This window comes from Amblyomma maculatum, chromosome 8 (assembly GCF_055883805.1).
Source record: "Amblyomma maculatum isolate TAMU_Amacu chromosome 8, ASM5588380v1, whole genome shotgun sequence".
Lineage (NCBI taxonomy): Eukaryota > Metazoa > Arthropoda > Arachnida > Ixodida > Ixodidae > Amblyomma > Amblyomma maculatum.
In genome coordinates, this window is record NC_139351.1 from 66,658,251 (window position 1) to 66,677,642 (window position 19,392).

General features: G+C 45.4%; 2 protein-coding genes across 11 annotated transcripts in view; both read left to right on the forward strand.

Annotated features, from left to right (window-relative positions):
- LOC146181355 (dynamin-binding protein-like) overlaps window positions 1-12,822 on the forward strand; it is a 45,129-nt gene extending 32,307 nt beyond the window's left edge. For both annotated transcript variants that reach the window (XM_084576396.1, XM_084576395.1), the window contains exons 18-23: window positions 335-517; window positions 1,417-1,653; window positions 2,375-2,564; window positions 5,343-5,529; window positions 7,453-8,089; window positions 9,744-12,822. In XM_084576396.1, the coding sequence (XP_084432522.1) occupies window positions 335-517; window positions 1,417-1,653; window positions 2,375-2,564; window positions 5,343-5,529; window positions 7,453-8,089; window positions 9,744-9,929 (1,620 nt within the window). In that variant the 3' untranslated portion in view covers window positions 9,930-12,822. The remainder of the gene's footprint in view (window positions 1-334; window positions 518-1,416; window positions 1,654-2,374; window positions 2,565-5,342; window positions 5,530-7,452; window positions 8,090-9,743) is intronic.
- A 2,576-nt stretch (window positions 12,823-15,398) lies between these two features.
- LOC146181356 (lysine-specific demethylase 4A-like) overlaps window positions 15,399-19,392 on the forward strand; it is an 81,995-nt gene continuing 78,001 nt past the window's right edge. For 2 of the 9 annotated variants that reach the window (XM_084576402.1, XM_084576400.1), the window contains exon 1: window positions 15,401-15,678. The gene's annotated coding sequence lies outside the window, so the exon portion shown is untranslated. Of the gene's footprint in view, window positions 15,679-16,177; window positions 16,408-19,392 lie in introns of those variants that run through there. The other 7 variants (XM_084576397.1, XM_084576403.1, XM_084576404.1 and 4 more) reach the window with 7 other exon arrangements.

Sequence of the window (19,392 nt, forward strand, 5' to 3'; positions counted from 1 at the left end):
CGAATCGCGAAAGTCGACTTGGGCGTTGTTAGTCGGCTTGTTCCTTCAAGCCGACTTCCCAAGTCAAGTCCAAGCACAATTCAAGTTATATTTCTGCTTTCGGGGGTCATAAATGTGGAGACAAATCGCCAAATTGCTTTTCTTCATGCTTTTAGCTGTCTTCTATGCTCAGCTGTTGTTTCAGGGTTGCCTGAACTGGTGTTAAGATTTTCCGAAGTCTGTTAACGAACTATAATGCGGAGCAGTACCTGTTTGATGGAATACCGAGAGCTTTGCGGAGCTAACTTGTCATTAGCGGAGGATGTCACCGCGATGGTGTGTGTTTGCTTTGCAGCTGTCTGATGAGCAGCAGCTGGCCAAGAACACGTACAGTGCGCTAAACGCACAACTCCTTGACGAGCTGCCCAAGCTGTGTGGCATCGCCCGGGAGGTGCTGCAGTTGTGTGTGCAGGAGTTCCTGCGTGCCCGCAAGACCTTCATCGGCCGTACAACACGCGAGATGCTCACCCTGATGGAGGTGAGGGTCCTTCATAGGGCTAGTTGGGCAGAGGAGAAACAGCAGAGTGGGAAGAAACCCTTGTTGTGCGCTGTCGTGATCACGGAGCTTGAGACAATAGCGTTAGAGTGCGGGCTCTCGCCAAAAGTGACTGTGCTCTTTCAGTGTGACAGGGGCCCAGTTTGTGCTGCTTACTGCGTTTGTTCCATTTGTCAACAGTTCCTCTGCAGCCTTCTGTGAGAAAACTTCGGCAGTACTCTAAATGGGCACTAAAAAGGGAATTAGGGAAACTAAGGCCTTTGTGAGCTTTTTCATCATCGACTTGTAAGCTGAGTTGGCAGTTAGTCCTGGTTACCGTATCCAAACTAGAGGTTACATTTTCTTGCAGTCTTTTACTAGCTTCCCGCAAATGTTTTTCATGGCTTGGCAGAAGAGTGCTTGGTCAATTTTTATACAAATCAGATAGAATTGAAACATATTCAGAGACTGTGACAAATATGTGCGGGAATATGTGTAATGCCTCTGTGGTTCTTTGCTGCATGCACTTAGCACGTTAGAGGCTGCGTCATAATTATCAGCTAAGAAACATAGGCCTAGCCTGGTGGGATGGAGCTTTGTAAAATGTATTTGTTTCGAATAACGTCAGTGACAAGAGTTCAGCCCAAATTTCTCTGTCAGTTTTATTGTGTTTGTTTTTTTCTGTCTCCCCCATCATTCGTGGTTCTTATTTCCCTCCATCCTCTAAAATAACAGGTGCTCCTTGCCATATGCCACCAGAATTTCAGCATCAAGGGATTTCGCATTTTGCCTCGACCAAAATGTGTCTGCTCTCGATTGTATCAAACCCATGGCCTCGTTCTTGGTAGCATGTCATAACTGCTAGGCTACCACAGAGGGCACCTCGCTTGCTCTTCCCCCAGCTTCCCATGATGCTGAGTGCCAAGGGCACCACAAACGTCTTGGAGAACTTCCGCATTAAGCACTCTCTGGTGCTGAAGACACTTGCCGAGGAGCCCAGTGCCAGTGAGAGCAACCTCTTCATGGCACTCCTGGCCAAGGCCGAGGGTGGAGGGGGAACCCTGTCCCGCGGAGCTGGGGCCAAGATGGCTGCCCGCCTGGGACTCGGTTCAGCTGTTTCATCCATTCCCAGCAAAGCGGTGAGTGGACGAAAAGGCCTTACGATGGCCGTCCTGTCTGATTTACCCCGAAACAGTGCTAACCTAAGAGCGTGATGAGTGGTACTAATTAATTGCCCCAGTTTTACCCATTCGCTTGCTTTCACGTTACCTTATAGCTGTCAGTGGTTCATATTAACCATTAAAGTGGTTAGTCAGGAGCATGATGCCCGTAATAGCCAGTGGTGAAACTCTTGTCGTGTGTCATGAACATCCCTTCTTCTTGTTCCTTTTTTCATTGGTGCTTGGACACTTGATTGGTACTAGTTACTATTAGGAGCACTTGTGATGGATATGATGTGGAAACTGATATTTGCCCTTGAAGAGAGATTGTCTGTATCTTCTATGAGCCACACAATTGAGGGGCCTGCAGGCTATAGCATATTTTCTTGACTATAAGTACCCACCTGGTGTTAATGCCTCCCGTAGATTATTGCCTCCTGTTATTTATCGGGCTGCAACTGCTGCTGTTCATAGCCTTCTAAATCCAGTTCTAACGACCAGCTAGACTATGGTTTTTGTGCTAAACACGCTTCTGTCTGCGTGAAACATAATTCAATGCTGCAGCCTTTTTTTGGACTTGGTAGCCGGTGGAAAACAATAATGATTTGTTTTGATTCCTTGTACGAATTGGCTTCTGCACACCTGGTATTCATAATATGGCAGCACTTACAGCGCAACTTTCTGTGTTTTCTCCCTGCAGGAACCCCAGACGGACATGCAGCGGACATTTGTGCGTTCCAGTTATCCCATGGAGTTCACCTTCACGGTGACTGAGGACTATGCCTCCTCTGACATCCTCGACATCAGCTTGCGTGCTGGTGATGTCGTCGGCGTGGTCAAGCAGCAGGACCCCATGGGGAACACTGAGCGGTGGTTTGTTGACAATGGAGGTCAGTGCACACTGACCTGTTCGCGCTAAGCCTTTGCGCACTAACTTCAGAACATCTGCATTTGAGGCTGTACCTTAACACGTAGGCCACTCACTGTGTGATACAGTATTGTGCAGTGTTAATAAGGTGTGTACAGGAGGCAGTTAAAGATTGCAATTACAGTAGTTTTTGGGGAGGAGCTGTGTGGCATACAGTATGCATAAACCACGCCAGCTCTACTTTCTTTCATGCATTATGAAAAACAGAAGCACATGTCAACGTGTCTCCTACGAAATACAGTTCAGGTGACTGCATACTGAAAAACCCAATTATTGAGGCATTTAGTATTCTGCTGACTGGCTTAAATAGGCTTTCCTGTTTTAAGGTAGGCGCGAGTTATTCAAAGAAAGGCATTATCACCCATACCAGTGCAAGCCCTCTCTCCTCCCTCCCTCTCCCTTCTGATCAATGGCTGCCTATTATGTCCTTTGCATTGCATTTTGTGGGGCTGCCGTGTGTGTTTGTTCAGTTAGTTTAGTTTTGCATATTTAAAACATGCCTGCTGTCCACACTTGTAGAGCAAGGTGCTGTCACACCATGCAAATGCTTGGAGCAGGACTGACCAGCACGTGATAAGCGAGCCATTGCGCTGTGTTGTGTATCTCCTCTTGTGTTTGTGTTTGTTGCGCCACATATCTGAATACGATGCAGCACCAACTAGCCCCTCAAGCCGTTATTTTGATAAGCGTCCCAATTCGTGCAGCTTCATTTCCACTCTAAACTAAAAGAGACTGGATACCATGGGCAAACAGAACTTCGGCAGTAAAGCACCCTTTCCAGTAGTCTATTTTTTGAAGCGAAAAGCTTCACTACGAGGGTCAGAGACGAGCATCACGCATGACGTATGTTGTATGCCGTGACGTCACAGCCAAGGCAAGCTGCGCAGCCCCCTCGCCAAGCTGCGCCGGCGTTGCCTAGCAACGCTTAAGATGTGTGTGGCTCCTCCTAATTAAAAAAAAGAAAAGAAATTAGTCTTCATTCAGGAATCGAACCTCCATCCCTTTGATCCCCAGCCGAGCACTGTACCGCTGTGCCACGCCTTAGATCAGAAAACACTATTCATAATTCCGCTTGTCTACGGTGAGGATAATAGCGGGGTTCCGCGAGTGACAGATACTGTGATTGGCGCGCAATTTGAAACTACCAAAGACTAAAATAGTGAAGTCACTCAATTAGGGTGACATCAAGGATGTGACGTCACACATTTGCCGTCAGCTAGAAAGACCAAGCAGGAACGAGTGCGCTCCAACGCTTCCGGGCGGCGTTTCTTGCCTTCTGCGAATGACAGATGCTGCGCCTTTTCTTTCCTATAAACAAATTATAGAATGCCGGTGAGCTTAGACGAGCTCAACAGCGGAAGCCAAGAAGTGTTTAGCTGCTGGCGAATGGCGCAGAAGACTTAGAGAAATTAACTTCCGATCCCGAGGTAGTCACTGCTTTTCGCTATGTATATCCAGGCATAGCAGAGCTAAGCCATCTTTAATTATTTTTCAATCTTGTTTTTTGTTTCCATGGAGACCAACAAACTTGCGAAAACGAGGTACGCATTTAACGCTTTCATTCCTTAATACAAGCAATTCGCGATGTGGTTACCAAGGCTCTCGAAGCGCTTATCTTGCGCGGGCCAGAACTGGCGTTCAGAGCATACGTGGAATGCCGTAGTGCCAACTTGAACTAAATCCCTTTGTAGCCATAATGGGATTTTAGCGCCACAGCAGTGATTGTTCAGATTGCCATTGGCCTGGTGGCACGAATTCTCAGATTAATGGGCCAATTCTAGACTGCGTTGACCGTCGGGGAAATCATGCGTCCCATTGTTCGCATTTCTTTTCATTGCCCTAGTACATCCTTCCGGCAATAGATAAGCGTACTTGTGGATAGATAGCAGTATATGAAGTGAAATAACTGCACTTAAACCAACTGGCAGCACACTGGTGTCCAACACTCTGGTGCTGTTAGTGAGTGGCTGACTGCTGCCACTGGTCTCTCTGTTCTGTATGAGTAACTTGGCAAGATGCTGCAGTCCCATTCGTCATTGACATAATCATAGCAAGCCTCCACTCATGATAAGCTCGGTAGATATGACGAATGTGAAATTCCCAGAATTACAGGCGCAGCATTTATTGAGGCTAGTTGGTTGTGCATTCTGTTCACTCGGTGTGGGAGGACTGCGTTAAGTTCTCATATTTTCCACGAACAGTGGGAGGCGTTAGTAAGCTTCCGACACATGCTATCACATCAGTAACTTTCAAACAATTTCGGCTACATGTTCAGTCACAAGATGTTCACAACAGCTGAAGCTAATGCTATGACCGTGTTTTTTTTTTTGCAAAGTCCTTTGCATGGTTGTTAAAAATGATACTGAAGGTACTACAGATGATGCTGAAGGTGAAGGTGCTTTTCTCCGGTCTCTGAAGCAGTTGTACTTTTGTGCCAAATGAGGTGGGTTAATAAAAACAGCGACGCTAGTTTAAAAGGTGCCTCCCATATCTCATATGGCCTTAATTTACCCAAAGGGAAATTTCCACCCCAGAATAAATTACTAAAAAATGACCGTTAATGTCTCTATCGTATCTTTGCATAAAGGATAATATAGTGAACTTGCATGCCGTAGAAAAGTAGCAGTCGCGTGTATATGACGAATCTCATTTATCATCTGTGAATTTTTCTGTGCTTATTGTTATCTCGGTTCATGCTGAAGTCAGTCCACAAGCCCTGATCAGGCATTCGGCTTTGCAGCGACGAAGGGCTTCGTGGCGGCCAAGTTTCTGCGACCACTGCACAGGTCACAAGGGCGACCCGACACGCAGCTCCGTGTTTCACCTCAACCGCCGTTGGCTGGATACGACCCACCACCACCTTACAGCGCCACCGACCCCCTACGACCTCGGACTCCAACCCCAGCAACACAGTGTAGTGAAGACAGGTGGGTGTCTTGTTCAACCTCAGTGACTAAGAGAAAGCCTGCCTGTTTGTTGCTAGTCTCAAAAATATGTATACATTGTATCAGCTGGATTGGGATTTAGAGGTCCGCAGGCTACATTACATTGCCTGCAAATAACTGATTTGATGTGGAGGGCTCTGATCCGGGCAGAGTTGAAACATTGGTTCGAAACCTCACCGTCTGGAGGCTACTGTACTGTAGTGCTGCACGTGAGCTTAAAGGGACAGAACACTGGAATTTAGGTCTCAAATTTTTTTCACCACAATCGAAAGATTGATGTCTAAAATGTCCGATTCCATAGCGGTTTTGGTAGAAACGCTGTGGGAAATTTTTACTGAGAATTTTTCGATCAGTGCACGTGCCCATTTTTATGTAGTCTGATGCTGGAAACCATGAGCAGCAACCGCGATGACTGGTGGTCGACAAAAGGACGTACTGAAAACAAATATAAATTTCCCTCGCCAGACAGTAATTAGACTTACTGCTCAGAGTAGCATCCTTCAGTTTCACACTCAAGGCTGTTATGGCACAATAATGCACGCCTTGTCGACGGAAGTTTTAGTCGGCACTGTCATAGCTTCATTCACGGAATTCCCAAACACGGTGGTACCATCTAGTGGCAAAACCTTAAAGCATGCCTCTCACGGTGCGAAAGGACGGGTGGTTTTTATTTAAGGATGCAGTGGAGAGAGCCCAAAATATAATGAATTATGACAACCACTTCTAGAAGAAAAAAGAACAGTGTTGCACTTACTGAAATCAGCGATATTTTGCTGACATGTAGTCACATGCGGTACTACACTGAAAGTAATAGGGTTTCTCCGCTAGATAACGCCTCAGTTGTTTTTATGTGATTTTCAATGGCAAATTAAAATTCTGAAGCCTATTTTCTTCGATACTGTAGTGCTCGATCTGTACTATATGAGGCTTTTCATCTCCACCATAATCTTATGACATATTTTGGCCAGTGTTCTGTCCCTTTAACAGAAGCTAGTAGTTAATATTAGTAGTTACAGGCTGTATTAGTAGTTACAGACAGCTAGTAGACAAAGACAGGACAAGGTTGTTAGTGTGATGGGCTGTTTATGCTTCATTTCATATGTAACACATGTTCTGTTGCGAAGGCTCGGCAGTTAGGGCCCTCGACTTCTGGGCAAAGTATCGTCACGCCTGCTGTAGAGCACGCGTGGGCACCACTGTTTCGTGCCAGTAAGGTTCGGGGAGGCCTGTTCTGGTGATTGGTCACCGCAGACGTCGTATCTCAGTGCAATCGCCTGTCCAAATTACCTGATTCGAAGTCCAACCATGTCTGAGTTAACGAGTGTTAGACGCCATAGACATACATGGGCGCCGGCTGGGGCGACACTCCTAGTTCGAATTATCCTTATTGTTATATTAATGGAGGTTGAATTAATTAAATTTTACTATATTCAATGGTAACCGTATTGTTTTATACCGCTCCATGTTTCTCTCGAAATCCTCACTGAGGCTTGGAGAAGTAGGAGTGATTAGTGATGAAGTCCTAGCACTTGCAAAACGGATTACTATACCTATGTTCATCTTTTATTCATGTGCACTGTTTTTCTCGGGGCTGGTGCGTAAGCAGTGACGCTTATTGCTTCAGCAATGTTTGCGTTCAGGGCTTTTTTGGAAAAAAAAGATCAAAGCATGCAATTTTTTTCTAAGTGGGTTAGAATAACAGTGCGTGCATTTCAGTATATGTTAGAAGACTGCCATTCAGGAAATGTAATTGGTGTAGTTTATACCTGTTTTGTTTTAATGTGTTCACACTGAGTTCGAGATGCCAACTGATGGCTTTATACTAGTCCGTCCTTGCGCCACAGTTTTTTTTCTTTGACTCATGCACGTTTTTATGACACATATTTGTCTCATAAACTGTTGCAGGAAACCCTACACGTACGCCGAGATTTCGCGGCCACTGGCACCCGCTGGAAACACACCTCACCAGCCTACCGTTCCGGCACCCTGTTTGCTCCCGACTCAAGTCGTAAACACAAGCTACAATCCGAGCTATGCGAACACCTTGGCGCCAACTCCTTCCTCTTCTGTGCCGACATCTACTGTGTCTTCATCTTCCGTTCCTCCGTCTGCAACGTTGCCACCTAATTCTACAGCTTCCGGTGACTCTGGCCAGGGCTTTCAAGGGCAAATGGCAGGGGGTCATAACAAGCCTAATAGCAACACCTTAGGGAATGTCTCTCGAAGTGCTGAGAAAGGTGGCGTGACAAGCTACAACTACACCTTTGCCTCCGGCGATACGCAGCGTCACACCTATGAAGAGATTCCGGAAGAAAGTGGTCCATCCATCGGCTCGCCAATCCAGGAGCCAGAGACGACTGGCTCCAGATACGCAAACCTCGAGTTTGACCCTCTCTCCTCGGGCGGACGTAAGGTCGATGGAACGGCAGCAGCTCCTGAAAAGCAATTGGAGGCCAAGAACAGCAGTGAGGGGGGCTCCCGCTACGGAAACCTGGATGCCCTGGGAATGTCTGCAGCTGGCAGCCCTCCCATTGTCAACGAGGTGAGACTTAAGTTCGTTGGCTAACGCATGGAGTGCAGAGACAGTGATGTAGACGTGTGTGTGTGTCTTGATACCTACCAGTTTTCGGTTGTTTTGTTTAAAAGACGGCGGCTGCCTAGTTGGTTCTGCATACTAGAGGCTACAGAGCAGTAGTAACATGCACGAGACGACAAAGGAACGCAAACAAAAGCTGTGATGTTTGTAACAATGGAGCAGTTCGAGGTGATAAAAATACCTTTGTGTTTCCATCCCTTTCTCACCTTGTGCTGTTGTTTTTGTTTACCGTTTGTTTTTCATCTGGGCCTGCTTTATTCTCTCGTGAGGGGAGGAGAGGTGATCAATGGGGGTCAGCATCACACCAGTAATGAAGTGTAGTTTCAGATCACTGCAGTTTCGTGGGGTAGCTGCATGAGGATGCTGCAGCCATTTATGGAAGGAAAAATTACTGGTAGCATTAAAAGAAAATTTGAGGACACTTTGGTGACTAAAGTAATGAAAGGCAAAAGCTTGAGTGCTGCATTCTGCTGCATTCTGCTGCATGACTGTTGCCTGTTGCGCATGTAGCGATGAATGCTGCTACGAATAAAGCGAGCGACTACTCTTTCACATTCTGCGAGTGCATTTATTCAGTGAATTCTGCGTGGCAGCGACGAGATCGCGCTCCTTGTATCTTCGCAATTGTTCTACGTTTACTGTTGTGTGGTTGATTTTACCAGGTGCACGGCATTAATTTGTAATTAATGAATAATTGTGGAAGTGCCACTGATTAGTAATTATTAATTTGGTATTGACCAGTAATTAGCAATTAATTAGTAATTTCCACTCTGTAATTAGGAATTAGTAAATATGTATTAGTCATTAATTAGTTGCTAATAATTATTTGCAGTTAGTATTTAGTAATTATCAGTTAATCAGTCATTAATTGTTAATTGATGACTGTTGGCATATGGCCATATAAGGCATGCATTCGCGCATACTGTGGTGGTGCTCTGTAATTGGTCAAGACCTCCATGACGTCATCCCATCCCGACCAATCGGAGCTGTCGCAAAAGCATGACACTTTTGCTGGCGACAACGATGAGGCAACAAAGGCTTTCGCCTTAATAAATAGCAACAGACCTTCAGGTAGCGGAGTGAACTTCAAAAAAAGGCGAGTATGGCAGGATATGTCATCAAGCTCCTTTGGTTAGTGTGAATTGCAAAAATGCTAATCGGGGATATGGTAATTAGTATTCTCGTCTAGCTACTAACATACTAGTTCATCTTTTACTAAATTTTATTGCCAAGGTTCTTGAGAGCTTCTTCGCATATTTTTAGCACTTTACATATTCTTGTCAGCACTTAAAGGAAAAATGAGCGTCGGAGGGGCGTAATGTGGTGTAGAGATAAATAGACATTCTGCTTAGGTGACTGAGTGAATTCAAAAGAGAGATGATGCGTTTGCTGGGGGGGAAACCTAAACATCGGCATAGAGGTGATATTAAAAAGCTTGCCCGTAAAAAGTAGCTGCAACTAGAGCACAAGACAGAGCTAATTAAAAAAGTTTGGGGAAAGCCTGTTCTTCAGCAGAAGTAATTCAGCCACTAATATGATGTTGAACAGCATTATCCACGTGGAACGGATGCTCAGATGTGCTGTTTTCTCCTCCATGCAGTACTACTATGCGGTGTACCCATTCTCGGCAGCTGGTCCCCACCAGCTGAGCGTCGCCCAGGGCCAGGTGCTGCTGGTGATTCACAAGTGCGACCTGCACGCCAACCCAGAGTGGTGGTTTGTTCAGGACCGCCACGGCAACCAGGGCTACGTGCCCGGCAACTACCTGCACCGCTACACGTTGTGATGTTACTTCCCGACAACACCCTTCTCCACCACCTCCCTCGTGTCAAGGAGGAGACAGGAGCCAAAGGCAGGATATGAAGAGTCAGTGACAGAAGCCGGTGACAGGTGCTGACGACAGGAGTCGTCGGAGCCAGCGGCATAGAACTGTGGTGTACTTTGTTCCAGGCTGTGATAAGAGCCAAGTTTCAAGAATTTCTGGTCGAAGGATGTGCGAGTCAAAATCCACCGCTGGCATTTGTGGAACTGCCAATTTGTGCCGTAGTTTTGACTTTGAACTTTTGCTTCATCGCTTTCCGACAGTGTGAGCCACAGTTTCTCTTGCTGATAAAGTGCATAGACACGTGCCGTGCTACAGCGTCAAGCCAAGCTACTACAAATTGCGAGCACCAGTGTAAACCGCCACTGCTTCCAAGACTTTGGTTAGAGCCCCGATCACTGGCCCGCTATTTCGTCCACCAGTGGCTTCCCAAGATTTTCACACTCCATTCTGCCTCTGTGTTGCCGTCACTGCCAGAGTATGCCCCGTGTATTTGTCGCTGCTGACACCTGTTCCGCATGGAAGCATTGCAAGTTGCAGTCACCATTTGTACTGCTTTTCTGCATGTAACTGCTGGAAGCCATGTTATGAAAATTTGTATTTTACAGAGTTCTGCCCCAGGCACACACGGTACATGTTGTTCATGACAGAGTGCCAGAAGTAACGTTTGGGTCAACTGGTGCTACTATTTCTGAGCCCTGCCATTTGTTCCTCGATCTGCATTTGTTACAAGATCTGTTAGCCCTCAATCAGCCCTATTTGTGACCTGCAATCTAATGACCGTGCCAGTGTGATGCCTGATTTGTTTCCGTTAGCTCAGGACTGCTTCTTCGGCGACACCAGCAGCAACAAGCCACACTGGAGAAGAAACCAAATTCGACTAAACTTTGTTACTCGTGACGTGTATTTCTTTTAGCTGTCTTCAAGAATTGGGTTATATAACTGACTGCTGAGGGAGGCACTTTGAACATTTTTTTTTTCTTTTATGAGGATTTGTGACCCATAAACTAATTTCTGTTTGTGAAAGAAAAAAAAAAATTGAACATGTCCCACCATTGAAAGGCTTACTTGGGCTTGATATGTAGCCACACTCCACTCCCATGGGGTCTGAAAGGTTCTAGAGCATGTGCATGTCAAATTCAAAGTACTGCATATTCATAGGAGGCTCGAACAAGAAGAGTTGTGCAGCCTAAATGCAGCAGCTATAGTGAGCCACCCTCACTCCCAAAGTTAGCTGAAAGCTAGCGCGTACAAACTTTGAACTGGGTGGCTGACACATTCCAACTTGATATTAAGAGCCCACGCATGTTTCTCACTCAAAACTGAGCAAACAAAATGTAAAATTTGCGAGTTGCGAGTACAAGCTCCACAGGAGAGAGAATTCGTGAATGTTTGCATGTATTCTGAATACTGTACTACCACCTAGCTCTAGAAGCACATTCCATCGATGCTACTTGCCCCACTCTGACAACTGCGCTGAAGGTGATCTCGCCAAGTCTTTACTTTTTGGTGCTGACTGCTGTTTGGTGCTTTAGGCTTCATACTGCTTTCGCGAATTCTTTTAATGATTGAATGGTCGAGCTTGCAACTTATGGCAGCTGAAGAATGTTATGGGTCATTTACGGAGACAAAGTTTAAGAACAAATTTATAACATCATTCTGCAAAAGTCACTTTTTTGCCAATGGCAGCACTCTTTATTTTACTTGCCTGTGACATTTAATTGTGACTGCCTATCACAAATCAATTCGAAAGGTTCTGTTCTGTTGTCGAAAAAAAAAAGATTGTTCAGTGTGGTTCGGCGTTAAGAGCTTCTTTTATGTTGTTACATTATCTCTTTAGAGCTGAATCTTAAACCCTGGAAAGGGTTTGGCAGGTACGAAAGTGGATTACTTGTTATATTTTCATCTATTGTAAGCTGGTTGAAATATGCCCATCATGATGGTGTACTTATTGTGTTCATTTCTTTGTTATGGAGTACCTCAAAGTGTTTATATAGAGGCAGAAAGAAATAGTCGTTTTTGATGCACATCTGAGTCTAAAGTGTTAGTGAAGTAAGCTTTAGAAGTTTAGAAAGTTTGGCTAGTTTGCACACATTGTTAAAACATAATGAAGACAATATAAGCCAGATGATCTTGGAAAAGACCTACACCAGTGTTGATTAGTGAATTAACGTTGAAGGATGTCTAACTTTTGCTTCTTAACCATGAAAACTGAGCAGATACTGTCAAAAAGTGACAGAGGAAAAGATTGTATGACTCTGGAATCAACCCAACTTTACTTTGCTGGAGATTACTAACTTGAGAATGAGAAATAGGGAAAGATAAAAACTTGGGCACTGAACAATGGAGCACAGGCAGCTGGTTAAGTGATTTGGGTCAATAATGGTATAGCTTACTGCGTGCTAATGCAAGGCTTGCCATTCTTGAAAACACTTGGTATGCCTCCAGTTGGCTTTTCTCAGCCATGCTGTTTGCGCACTTGCTTGAAATGTTTGGGTCAGCAGAAGAGGTTTTGTTTCTTTTTTTTTAGTGTGGCTTAGCTGCAATTCCTTTTCAAGCTGATGTGTACACATTTTTGAATATTCTGGTCAAGAGAAGAATAGGATGTTTGCATTACTTTCACAGTGGCTCGAGCAACCATTTTGTTAAACTTTGTTAGACAATACAAGTATGTGCTGTTCCCACACTGCCCCAAACGGTGCCCGTGCTGCTGCCAAAAGCACTGTATTGTTGGCTATGTCTTTGGCATCATTGTGAATCTATGGCTGCTAATTGAGCCAAAACTCAAAGTTGTGTATGAACACTTTTTTTGGCTGCACACAGACTGCAGAGAATTTGCCAAACCATTTTCTTTTTTGCAGTCCACTAATGGCTCCGTCTGTTATTGTCAGCTTTAGTTAGTTAGATTGACTGGTTAATGGGGAGGACAAACTTGTGTGACAGTTTCCACACTGAATTGTACATTGCCTAGCATTGGCAAGGAGACCATGCTTTCTTGAGAAATGCCGTGCAGCTTTTTACTGAGCGTTAGCTTAGTGCATGCCATAACAGTGTGAGGAATATAACCAGTGATATTAAATGTCCAGTGACCAGTGCAGCTGTTTTGACTGTGGTTCAGAGAAAAGCATTTGGGGCTCGTGCGTGACTTCCTTGGGTGGTTAGCATCAGTTTTCTGTGATTACAGCTTGATTTTTACGGTGCTCTACGATCACATACGGTGCTCCAGATGTGAAATGCTATGCATTAAGTGTCAGGAACCGAACTGCAGCTTGGCTGCTCGGAATAATGTGTCAAGTCATAAGAAACCACATTCATATGATGAGTTTTCTTTTTTTTTTTTTTTACCTGTTGTTTTCAGATGTACTCTCGTTTCCTTTTCATCGTATTCTGTCAGAGACAAACCAACTTATTTCAGTTTGTAAGTATCGATTCACACTTTTCAATTTCTGGCATCATTTGTGAAGAAAGGTGTGTATTTTTTTTTAATTTATTGATCATCATTGAGCTTCGTAGAGAGAACCACAGTCCTCACAGAATCACCATCATTACACCTTATTGCTCTTTTTTTTTTGTCATCATTTTTGTTTTTTGTTTTACATACCAAACTTTACCGTGACCATTATAACCAGCAGCTAATGTCTTGTCACACTTGACATGTACTAGCACATGCGGATACCATAACCTCCTTTTGCTGTCTATGTGCATTTGTGATGCTACGTTTTTAACGGAGTCCTGTAGATTGCCCCAGACATACAGCGGAAGGGAAAATGTACATTATCGCTGTGAGGACATCCAGTTGTTGCTGCAAAAGTTATTTTACTTATTTCTCAGTTACCTGCGTCCTTCAATGTGGACTTGTTTGATGGCGTGTCTTTAACGTTACGCACTTGATATATTATTCCATAGTCAATATTCTTAAGCCTTAAAATGTTATATGTTGACTGATGCACTTGCAAGCAGCTCTTTTGTTTCAGTGTTACAAACCGACTGTTTTGTTATTTAACCCAATACTCATCTATATTTTCCTCTTGGTGTAGACTATTTTTTTATTTTGAAACTATACTTGTCCCACCAGCAGTGAGCTTGTTTTTTTTTAGGCATGCATTTTGGATTGAATTTCTCAGTCAACCAATAATCTGCGCAGCAGTGGAAACTTTGTGCCTCGTAAGCCAGGCATGAAGTCAAGATTTGCAAATTTTTCAATACCAGGAAAAGTAGTGCTCTGTGTGCATTGCACATCTTTACATTACATTTATATAGCTGTGCTGTTTTGCTATTATGGTGTTATCATTAGGGGGTACAGCACAAATAAAAGAAATCAGTAGCATTCTTGGGTAGAGCATTGAGTCACTCATTTTGCATAAGCAATTTGTAATCTGTATCCTGTAAGAGGCACCTGTAAAATGCTTGGTAGCAATGTATATTATCATGCACTTAAAATTACAAAGTGCAGGTGTTTAGTGGCCATTATGCTTTCCACATTTGTATATTTGATGGGGCTGCTTGTAGTAGTCGTTTGACAGTATTGACATTCCACCCTATATAGATTGCATCAAAAATATTTGAACTTTTCCTTGTTAACACTGTGATACTGAGAGGCTGCCAGTTCTGTACTTCATTGCATATGAGTGTGGCATTATACATGAGGTAGCTGTACAGTGGTGTATAAATATATACATATGCATCCATGAATGTACCTGCATGACTTATTCATCGTGGAATCTAAAAGCAGCTGAGCCCACTTTGCAACTTGAAGGCGCTATAACACATGTCAACAGTTGATCGCAACTTCATGTGCATATATTGCCGTATATATCTTCCTCACGGGTGAAAGTCAGAAATCAGTCAATAGTCGAAGGTACTTAGCGTTGTTCCTCTCGATATTCTAACTAGAGCTACTTTTAGAGTGCATCTGATGCTGCCTTTCTGGCATTCACTTGGGCGTTTTTAACGCGTCCCGCCGACTCATTCGTACTCTTTCACTTTATTGTTTTGTTAGGTTGATGCTGTTTTGTTCTGTTTATTCATTTTTCCCCAGTAAGCGCGAGCATACTTGTGAATAACTGTTCACATTTCAAAAATATGCGTTGGTCTGATACACTGATATTTAATAAAGGATAATTTTGAAAAAAACAGCGAAACCAGAGTTCGTCTGCTATTCAGCCCTGCCGAAAGCACGTTATATTAGAAAAGCTTGGCGTCGATTATTCGCTCAAGTCGAGGTAAGCATAACAAGTATACGTTTTTACCTAATAATTCGCCCAGTGGTAGTGTTGTAAGAGAGTTTTTGTGATTTTTATAAGACTTTGAGCGTCCACTTTGACGAGCGCCTGTCTGCACTTTGGCTCCGAACGTGTGTTACTGCGCAGAGCACTTTTCGCCGCGTGGGGTGGTTTAAAGGAAAAAAACTGCTTTAATCAGCTCGTTTAGGATGCAGTAAATGTTTTAAAATTTTTGCGTCTTTGAGAACAAGTACCGAAAGTGCTTGCTCATTTATTTTGTCACCGAAAGGTGAAATTAGATTAAGACCTATTTCTCGAGACGCGCAATATTTTGAAGGCGTGCAGCGTTCCAACATGGTCGTATGTTGCTGGCGGTCGTGTGTTGGTGCTGACAAGCAGAGTTCCATGTCGGAAGATGGATATTTCCTCGTGTTTGTGAAGCTGTCGCCTGAGTGAGCTCTTGGAGGATAATAAGCGGCATCCATCCAAGAGTAAGTGTTACCATCGCTTACGTTTGCGGCTCGCTGCGACTTTGGAGCGATCCGCTGGTCTCTCGGCGCTTAGGCCTAGCGCTCATTTTCATATGCACAGGCACTGCACATACACAGCGGCTTACGAATGTGGAAGCGGTTGATCGCTCGAAACTTGCGAGTCTACACTCCTATGCGGAAAGTGATTCCTGCTATGTTTGCATCTCCATCGATCGGCTCTCGAAGAGCGCCACGCTGAAAAATGGAAGTTTTTTTCTGTTTATCCCAACAGAACCACCACCTTGACGATTTCAGAGAACAGCGGACGCCGTTTCGCCTGTTGTCGTTTAAGTTCAGGCGATTTCTTATTCGCAAGTTTTTACGCCTGCAAATTCACTTTATAGAGTTTCACTTCACTTTCTTCAGCGCATAATGGTTATCGAGAGTCGTAGCGCACGCAACAGCTGATACGGTTACTGCGATCTCTGAAGAGAGCGATGTGGTAGTGCCGCATGCCCCAGATGCGAGGGACGGTACGTTCGGTTTCGGCGTCGTATGCCCCGTTTTGCCCCAGCCACCATCGGCGTGGCCTTTACGGAGGCGTTGTTTGAGAACACTTGTCGCAGCTGTGTTTGGGCCCCGCTAGTGCTGCGTAGCGTCAACGGCGACCGAGTAGGTTTCCTTTCGCACTATGGGACGAAATAACTGTCCTGCCCTAGTGAAACCGAGGTGGTGGAAGTCGTCGTGAGGGTGAGTGAGAAGGCAGCCGTGAGGGTGGGGGGATGCGGGCATGCTTGACTTCGTTCGGCCATTTTGCCTGTGTTTGTGTTAGTCTTTTATCTCATTTTTTCGTTCATAGCTTCGGGTCTGGGCTCATTTTGTTATTTTATTGTGCGCGCACTGTCGCGCATGTTAATCCACGTGTGCTTTTTGCTGTCGCGTAGATTAATTAGCACCGAGCGTGTTCTTTTCGGCTTGGGAAGGCGTGCTGTCGAGGAGGAGGGGCCCTCAGTAACCCCACGGTTTACTTTATTTTCTCCAACTTCATTTGCTCCGCGAGCGCTTTGGAAGCCATGGGGGGTTTGTCGGGGAGCGGGGGTGGGGAGGCCAGCGGGGTGCTTTCTTTTATTCTCTTCTAGTGTTGTTTGGTGTGAGGAGCAGTGGTCAGATTGGATGGGGAGGGTGGTCGCTTTTGTTCGATTTTTTGGGTGTTTCGCGTTCTTTTTTTATTTATTTTTTACTACTGTTCGCCAAATGAGGTGCCGTCCGAATCGGGGTAAGTTCCGATCTTTTGTGCGTAGTCTAGAGGGAAGTCTGGGAAGTGTAGTATTTGAGTGTGGATTGTGAAGGCGTGTTATTTACGGAGGAGTTGATTAGGAGAGCGGCTGGCAGCGGCCTTGTGCGTTCCATGCGCTACCGTTTCGTTTTGCGTGTACTGCGGTGGTTTTAACGTTCAGCCCAACGTTTTGTTGTCTTCCGGATGGGTGACAGCATCGGGGAAGATTTGGTGAGAAAAGAAAAATGGTTAGGTTTATGATCTGCGCTGCGAAAGACACCATTCTTTTCTTGGTAGAAATAGCCCAGAACTTTTTTTTTTTCTTTTTTAAGTAAAATTTGGTGTCGCCCTCGTTGGCTGCGCATATTTTTTTCTAATTGAAATACCCGAACCGCAGGGGCTCTCTTTTGCGCTGCGGTTTTCTCTTGGAAGGAGATAAAGCCTCACTGACAACAAACTCAACTCCATTGAGGCGGCGGTCACTGGCATGCCAGCCTAACAGCGATTTTGGTTTTCCGCTTGGGCACGACGGACGCCTAGGAAGATAGCGCCATGCTTTCAGTTGATTCCGAGTTTCGACCGGTCGATAAAGCTGGTAGACCGGCCTATAATGTGCGCTGTTTCGGCAGCTGGAGCTTGATATTCACGCTGCAAAACGTCTGAACATTTTGCGTCTCACCTTCGTCCTGTATCTTGTGCGCCGCTGGTGAATTAGTGATCTTGAACCGTATGCCGAGAGGCGATTGTTGGAAACTCGTGGTGGTCCCTGCTTTGTCTCTCAATGTGGTAATCCTTGTTAAGACGGCGGATCAGTTAGTCTAATGGCTGCATTGCAGATACTTTGCAGCGATGAATTCTGGTGTAAAGAAACGAGGGATGGTGTCTTTTGAGTCTGCCTAATTACATTAGTCAGTGGTTAGGGCGCTCGTCTGTTGTGCCCAAGGATGTGGGATGATCAGATCCCGGCCGCGGCGACCCAAGGCACCCGTGTGCTGTGCGATGTCTCCGCCCATTTCTGTCGCGCGGCTGTTCTCGAGAGACGCGCGTCTGTTTTTGGCAGCGTACGTCGTGCGCGGTGTCGTAGTTGCGACTTAACATCTTCAGGCCAGGTACTCGGCGGAAAAAAAGAATGGTACCATCGGATAGAGCGTCAGGGAAAGGCGTGCAAGTGACAAAATGGTTGGTGTGGATTTTTTAGGAAATTAATTCGAGGCAATTAAGTGTGTAATTGGGAGCCAAAATGGCCGCCAGCCAACTTTCGGTTTCGGTTCTCAGCTTCCGGTCACGTGTCTCAGTGGACGGGAAGTGCGAGAACCTTTATAAGTTTTCAGAAGATGTACCCACACAATCAGTCTACTCAAGACGTCAACAGAACAAGTAAGCCGCATGATAAAGAGGGTATCGCAGAACAGAAGCGGGATGAAGGAAAGCGACACGATCAAGCTCGTCAAAAGCCTGATAGTCAGCAGAGTCACGTACTCGTTGCCATACCACCGCATGACCAAGAAAGACAAAACAGACGGAGGCGCTGCTAAGAATAGCGTACAAGACGGCACTCCACCTACCAAAAAACACATCAAATGAAAAGCTGCTACAAATGGGCCTAAAAAAACACATTCGAAGAACTAACGGACGCCCAGCTAAGTGCGCAAATAGTCAGGCTCCAACAGACAGTCACCGGCCGCAAGCTCCTATGGAGATTAGGACACGACGTAGAAGGGATCGTAGATAGAACAGCCACCATTCCAGACGAGGTCCGTCAAACACTGGATGTCAGCCCCCTGCCGAGAAACATGGATCCCAACCTCCACGCCGCTAGAAGGCAGGCCAGGGCAGACTATGTGCAGCGGAACCTAGCCACAATGGAAAATACGGTATACACAGACGCGGCCCTATACCCATGGGACCGCAGGACCAGAAAGTTCAGAGTCGCGGCAGCAGTGGTAGACCACATGGGGGAACCAATCAGCAGTGCGACGTTAAGAAACTGTACGGTAACGGAGGGGGAGGAGGCTGCCGTAGCTCTAGCGGCCGCCGAAGGTTACCGTAGGAACAAATCTCTCATAATCCTAACAGACTCCAAAGCAGCATGCAGAAACTACACACGGGGCAAAATAAGCAAGGAAGCGCTGAGCATCCTCCTCGAAGCAAGGCTTCCAAATAAGACCTTAAGACATAGGATTTTCTGGATACCGGCACACACCGGGATAGAGGGTAACTCGAGGGTAGACAGCCTAGTTCGCGAGATCACGAACCGAGCAGGGCAGTCAGAAGCCCTGGAGGACCCCATAACGGTGGAACCAACGTATACAGAAATACTAAACTGCCACAGAGGGCGGAGATTCAAATACCCACCACCCCACACATCATTAACATAGCACGAGGCGGTCTGCTGGCGGAGACTGCAAGCAGGGACTTTCCACAATCTATACATACTACACAAGATGTTCCCTACACAA